General features: G+C 44.2%; 1 protein-coding gene across 2 annotated transcripts in view; it reads left to right on the top strand.

Moving 5' to 3' along the window:
• The first annotated feature begins 1,805 nt into the window (after nt 1-1,805).
• Nucleotides 1,806-7,321, top strand: part of znrf3 (zinc and ring finger 3) — a 242,337-nt gene continuing 236,821 nt past the window's right edge. For both annotated transcript variants that reach the window (XM_072247501.1, XM_072247500.1), the window contains exon 1: nt 1,806-2,380. In XM_072247501.1, coding sequence (XP_072103602.1) covers nt 2,171-2,380 — 210 coding nt within the window. In that variant the 5' untranslated portion in view covers nt 1,806-2,170. The remainder of the gene's footprint in view (nt 2,381-7,321) is intronic.

Below are 7,321 nucleotides of genomic sequence, written 5' to 3'. Positions count from 1 at the left end.
CTCATCTCTGCAACCAATCTAATAAATTCTAATCTCCACTCTCACCAAAGTCTCCACAACTTTGTAGGACCAAGGAATGGACATGATTATCCATCCATATTTAAGAAAATTCATTGCAGCTTCCTTGCTCTTACTGTCTTATATCTCTATTTATGAAACCACTTCCTATCCCCTCTGTCAATTTACTCTGCCACACACATCTTGCATTCATAACTCCGTTTCAAATTGTGCACCCACCGGTCTCACCTTGTCCTCGCTTCCGATAACCAAAACCTTGCATTCTTCTGTGATAAACTTGCTGCCACAAAGCATCACCCTGCCGATATCCTCACACTGTCCTCCTTGCTGTTCAGTCCCTTTCTAAATTTGGTGTTATCTGCAGAGTTGACAATTAGGCGTACAACATGACAAGGGGCATGGATTGGCTCGATCGTAGGAAACCTTTCCCCATAGTTGAGACATCTACAAAGAGGGCTGGTGGAAGCTGGTGGATGGGTGTCAGCGAATCTGAGAGATCTGAGAAGGATGCCACGATATGGAAATACAGAAGCCCCATGTCCCACTCCACCAGGTTCAGGAACAGCTGCTTTCCTACAACCATTAGGTTCTTAAACAGACCTGCACAACCTAATCTTTTCTAGGTGATGGAACCCATAGGCACAACCTGCACTACTATGGGCTTCTCTCATGGTGTCTTCGTTGCACTAATGTTTCATTTTGCATGGTCCTTTTTTATTCCTTCCTTCACTATCTTGTATAATGTATATATAATTAATATATCATTTATAGTCAAACGAGAGAAAATCTGCAGATGCTGAAATCCAGGCCAACACACACAAAATGCTGCAGGGGCTCAGCAGGCCAGGCAGCATCTGTGGAAAAAAAAGTGCAGTCGACATTTCGGGCCGAGACCCTTCGGCAGGAGACTAAGACTTGCATACATTGTGTTGGCCGAACCTTTTTCATGCTGCTGCAACGAGATCTTCGTTGTAGCCAATGTCTCACTGCACTTGGGCACATGACAATAAACTCGATTTGACTTGAACATGCTACCTGAGAAAGTGGTGGAGACAGGTACGTTTAAGTTATCTCGGCTAACGCTGGAGTCGCCAGGGCATACAGATCTACGGACCAAATTGCTGGCAAATGCGTACTTGATGGTCAGCATGGACACGATGGCCCGAAGGGCTTGTTTCTGTGATGATATGATTAGGTACAAGTAGTTAGAATATGAGAGAGAAAAAAAGGTTTCATTACACTTCCATTATACGCCAATTGATGCTAAGACTGCCACACGTTTACCACTTTGGAATTAAATCAGAGGATGTCTTCAGTCCCCTGTATCAATGCCAACTCAGTGAGAGATTGCCCTTCACGCTACTCTTTACTCACGGTTGTGCGGCGGGATGGGGAGGAGTGTTCCCTTTCACCGGTGGCAGACCCTTTGAGAGTTACTGCCGAATTTGATTTACCGCTTTTCAAAACTGATTTTTATTAAGAAATCGTAAAAACCTGCGATCGGGAGGTCTGTTTTACAGGTGTGCTAACTTTCAACACATTCGCAAAGCTCAGGAGAGCGTGCAGCGGAATTTCTATCCTTGTATGTAAAAATCTACCCTCGCATTTCAGCAGCGGCGGTTCTTGGAAAGCCGGATGGAGGGTTGCAAATAGGGGTCGGCCATCCTGGTGGAGTGGATGTGAAGAGCGCCTGGATTCGGGAAAAACGAAACTCCGCTTTTTATAATTTTAAACAAAAAAAAACGCCCAGGTCGTTGTTTTTTTTTCGCCGTGTAGAAAAGTAAAGAGGTCAGAGAGATTGGTGGGTGGGGATAACCCTACATGGATCACGTGCTGGATCAAAGCCGGGTGCCGCCTTGTGGAGCCCTGGAAGGAGAGAAGCGAGCGAGCGAGCGAGCGGAGCAGAGGCGAGCAGAATCATGTAATTGACAAGGCTGCGCCAGTGAAATCGACACAGTGTCCAGACAAGGATCGCGCCAGTCACCAAGTGGTCTTTGCTTTATTTTTGGGGGGTTTACTTCCACTTCAGAAGAAACAGATCAAAGTTTGCTTCTTCTAGACATTTGTCAACGAAAGAGAGAAACATCAAGCCTCGCGCAAGCCAGGATTAATCAGAAATTATGTCCCGATCAGCGCCAGTACAACCGGCAAGATGATGTTAAGGGAAGCTAAATTGGTGTTTGTGCTCTTGGTAGTGGCGGTAGCAAGTTTGGTGTCCGTTTGTGCCAAGGAGACTGCCTTTGTGGAAGTAGTGCTTTTCGAGTCCAGTCCCAATGGTGAATATACAACTTTTACAACGGACTTGCAAGGCCGATTCTCTCGGGCAGGAGCCACGATCAGCGCGGAGGGAGAGATTGTGCAGGTAAAATATAAAGCATCGACATCCTGGCTCGGTAGCGCTGCGGGCACACTATAAAAATGTTTTAGAAGTTTTGCAGAGTGGTTATTCACTCAACAAGATGGCTCCGGTTTTGGCCTCTGGTGGAGCAGCGTGAACGTGGGTTCAAATGCATAACCACATCGCTTATCGCTGGTGGTGTACGGCCAGCTATTGATCCCGCTGTCAATAGTCCTTGTCCATGTCTTGTCTAAACTGACTTGATGTTTAAACTTCTGTGGGTTCGAGCTGCAAAGTTTGTTCGGAAATTTTCTTTAAGCATCTGGGCAAAAAAAAATGCTTTGGAGTTGTTTCGTCCCGGACTGTGTTGTGAGTGCAGATGAAATGCCTTGTGATTTACTGATATTTAATTGCTGCCGATTACATTTGCAACTGTGTGCGTGCGTGTCGTTATATGCAATGCCGTGTGCGGAGGCCCTTTACTGAACGGGTCCGTGGCTTCAAATACACGTGGGGAGAGAGCGCGCGTTGAGTGATACCAATATATGCTCCCGAGACCCCTGTGAGTAATCTATTCCCATTTTCTGTTTTCCGGTGTTTAGATTTTAATTTTTTTTTAAAAGCTGATCGTTCGACGGAAATAAACGCCCAGTCACACACCAGCATTCGCCACCCTGTAGGGTGTCAGTGCATCTGGGTCTTGTGAAAAAAAAATCCTCTTAAAAGAGTTGCACTGATTGGGAACGTGACCTTGTTTTTATTAATTCACCGCACCAGATTACCATGGCAACTACTAACAGAGCCACTTAACCATTATACTGGGTTTATTTGTTATAGAAAAAAAAAGCATTAGTTCGGTCTTTAATAGTATTCTGTTTCGCTCCGTGCCTCTTTCTGAGCCGGGGTTTAGTTTTAATTCAGCGATGGATAATAACTCCCTGTGCAATCCAGGGTATGAGAGCGGTCCGAGGGGTTGTTATAAGTTGCCTCTCACGCAGCGGTCTAGGAAATGTTTTGATAGCCCGATGTCTCCAGAACAGCTAGGTGTTGTGCTTCGAGGTTCCTCGCTTGATCAAAGCAACCTGTGTGTGTGTGTGTGACAATGCACTCCCCTAGTGGAGGTGCCTCCTGTTAGTTTCTTTGTAACTCAATCCTCTCTGAGATTGGGGGGAAAGACAACTATTGTTTATGTATTGTTACAGCTGCAGAGAGTGGGAGAGAAAGAGTGAGAGAGAGAGAGAGAGAGAGACCCTCCAACTGATCAGACAGAAACTTGCCCCGATTTAGTGTTACTTCAAATTGCATCAAATTCCGTCAATATCGCTTTTCATTAAATGGCGAGAAATACTGGGGAACTGAAGAGTTTGGGACTGAAGTTACCCTCAAACCATTCCAATGTTGTGGAGGTTAGAATATTTTCAAGCAGTCTCTAATGTATCATAGTTATATTAATGTCGCTTCCCATTACCTCGTCTTTTAAAAGTTAGTCAAATCTCCGTGCAGCAAGCGATCTGTTTATTTCCGGACAATATATAAAGTGGAGGAGAGGGGCGCTGAAGGTTGGTGAGTTCAGAGGGCGAGATGACAGATTTGGGGGAGACTGATCCCACCAAATCAGGGAAATTGGCCTGAAATCCAGAAGTACTCCGCAGCTGAAGACCAGGGTTCGATTTTGTTTAGAACGTGTGACACGAGTTGGGACGTTTCCCCCCTTCTGGCTACGATTTAATAACTGTCTTAGCGACGTTCAAACTGCCTTTCCCTTCAAAGCCAGCAGTTAAATCCGGTTTGTCTAGTCTAGACGAACATCAAAGCAATCCTAATTCAAACATCAAAGGAAGATTTACACACACACACACACACACACACACACACACACACACAAAGCCTGCGCTGAGTCGCTCTCCGCTTCGGTAGCTGGTGATTGTACAGGAGGATTAATAAACAACAATCTTTGATTCTTAGCAATCGACGAAGGGTTGTAATAGAAAATTGTAAAGAAATGTAGCTTCCCGGAAGTTCGGCTGGGTGAAATGGCAGTGTCGGGAGAGAGTGGGCGTCTATTTCAAAAGCCTGTTAGATAAAACTTGAATTGTTAACTGCAAATCGTGCGCTACGTGAAGTACAGGGACTAAGAGGCTAAGGTATTTTCAAGATCAGTGTGCTGTCTGTGTCCTAAACATTATGGATTTCATCTAGGCGAATAATACTCCTGCCAAGCTTGTTCTGCTCATAAGGTGAATTTGTCGTTTATATCTGAATTTGGCGACCCTGAATTTCCTTGGGTTGACCTGTTGTGATTTCCATCTAGGTTCCCGATGGTCGAATTCACTGTGATTTCTCTCTTCCTCCCAAAACTGAGCACAGGGAGTTCTGTCAGCCTAAGTTGCTTATTCGTTGTTCCATGTGGACCCTCTTGTCTATATTTTTGATTACTTAAAGAATGTTATTGTCATCAATGCGCAGTCCAATGAAATATTTTAACGAGAACCGCATCAATTGCTTTCATAGAGAGAGGGAACAAACACTCAGCCCGATGAGGCACAGAGAGTTGGTATGTATGGGGAGAGCGGAATTGAGAAGTGGAGAATTAATTCATTTGTTCCTACGGATGCTGATCCATCAGCTGAGAACATCAGGCACACTGTTGCTTCGGAGTCCACGTTCTGCAGTTACTCTTGCCTCTATCTATGACTTTAGATTCATAGCTGACCCAAAGTGCATCAAATAGGATTGCATCACAGGTGAAGAATAAATCCCGCTTACTTTCGAAAACCGGTATCTTTCTGCCAAACCAACCTGCCTCCTAAATCAAAACGCGCCAGGCACGCAGTTGTTTCGGTTCAAGGTCTCAGCTGGAAAAGTCGACTATTCTTTCACATTCCTAAATGCCGCCGGACCCGTTGAGTTCCTGCGGGTCTTTGAGCGTCTGTTCTGCCTCCAAAGCCGGCCCTCACCCATAAAATCCTCAAGTCTCCAAGTCCTACAGTGGCACGTTCAATTTGTTTGAAAGTTAAAATAGAACTAGCAACACTGGAGAGCTCAAGTAGAATAAATCAGACTGTTGAAATACCCAGCAGGCCGGGCAGCATCTGTGGAGAGAGGAACGGAGACAGGTTTCAGGTTGGAGACTCTAATTTAAACACAGCTTGACCTTAAGAGGGTTTCAGACTTCAGTTTTGAATCGATAGATCTGTGTATTTAAGTAAAGGGACATTTTTCAATGTCAAGAACCATCCAATATGGTGGTGTCTCAGCATAATATGTACCGTCCTAATTTATTCAATCACGCAGGGGGTTTAGGGTCTAACTTGTGAAAGCTGATCCTTCAGAATAACTTCTGATGGGGAAAGATGGGGTGACTCTGCAACACTGTGCCGCGGGCTTCCCCCTGTGAGGGAATTCAATGGGATCGACGCAACCTGTTGTGCGGAGACATGCGGGAAATGTGATCTTGTAAACGGCGGCGCAGTGCTGATGAAGCTGGGTGCTCACCGATTATACTCTTACAATGGCTACGTTTATGCGCAGACCAAACTCTTTCGACTTGCTCGTTATTTTTCTTTGAAACTCCGAAAAAAACTCTTTTGGTTATCTCAACCTTCAGCTGCCTTTATTGGTTAGTGAATTGCATCTCTGTCCAAAACATTTGCTTCCTTTAGACAACAAAAGACGCAGTAATTTGTGTGTGTGTGGGAGGGGGGTGAAAGCGCGTGTGGTTTTATTACTAGTAATCGGGAAATTGCGATAAGGTGGTATTGGGAAGGTGGGTTGGGATGGTGGAGGGGCAGCGGGAGTTGGGACAGGGCTGCTGTTGTGGCGCGCAATCTCCTACTTTTCATTGCGCACCTTTCAAAGTTTTTTTTTCTCTCTCAATCTACTGTTATGCTTTCAGTAGAAGCCTCCCCGCAGCCAAAGATATTGCATTCATGGTTGCCCAGAGAGAAGTGTCAGGTTACAACGAGCTCATGAATTTCAGGAGGGTTTTGTTAATATTATGTTGGAAATTGTTGCAGAATTAAAGGTGCCATCCGGTAGAAATCCCATTGAACTCCAAGTGGATTAAAGCTGCAGATAATTCCCCTTATATTAATTGCAGTCAACTTTTTTTTTGATATTATTGCTATGCTCTGGTTGTTTTATTTTTGCCTCTGAAGGAGGTATTCTTTAGTTTCAATTGACAAGAAGTGTAAAAAAAAGTCTGTCATTATAACTGGCTGTCTCTGTCTCTTCAAATTTCAGCTCAATCTCCCCCATGATTTGTCATTCCTTACCTCTGTACACTTCTCCAACCCAAACCTCATTGAGTTCCTTTCATTCTTGCCAACAGTCTTGTAACCTCTTCTTCACCCCACCATTGGGACAGTGTCTACATCCGTATAAACCTATCATTCTCCTTTAAGGCAAGTCTCAAAATATACTAACTAAATTTGTAGTACTACATCTTTTTGTTTTATGCCAAGAGCTTTGGGGCTTTTTAACTATGATAACATTGTAATAAAACAAGTTGTATTTTGAAATTCAATAGCTTTGGTTATTTCAGTGTAACATATGTTTACATAAGGGGAGTTATATGTTACAAGTCCATTGGGACTCTTTGCATTCAATATCATCCCCCTTCTGAAGACACTACCTTGTGATATAATGCAGATCCCCTGAAGCTCTTGGTTCCTCAACCAGGTGGTCCTTTCAAATGCCCCAGTCATGAGCAACAACCTAGCAAACTGTTTCACCCCTCCCATTCCCATTCAGATGATATAGTGAAGTGTATAGTTCAATGTTTCACTTATGGTGAGTTGATCACCTGAGCTAGCAGAGAGACTGGTCTCAGGAACAATAAGTAAATGGTCAAACTTACCCCTATAAATTCCCATTTGGTGTTAGTTGTATAGCCTTTGTATATGTGCTTGGGTAAGAATTTGAAGTTCCTAAGATACCTTTCAACTCCGTTCCAGCAAAATGGGG

The sequence above is a fragment of the Mobula birostris genome, chromosome 31 (genome assembly GCF_030028105.1).
Source record: "Mobula birostris isolate sMobBir1 chromosome 31, sMobBir1.hap1, whole genome shotgun sequence".
In the NCBI taxonomy this organism is placed as follows: domain Eukaryota; kingdom Metazoa; phylum Chordata; class Chondrichthyes; order Myliobatiformes; family Myliobatidae; genus Mobula; species Mobula birostris.
The sequence above is the reverse complement of the archived record's forward strand: the minus strand, read 5'-3'. Positions and strand labels throughout refer to the sequence as shown.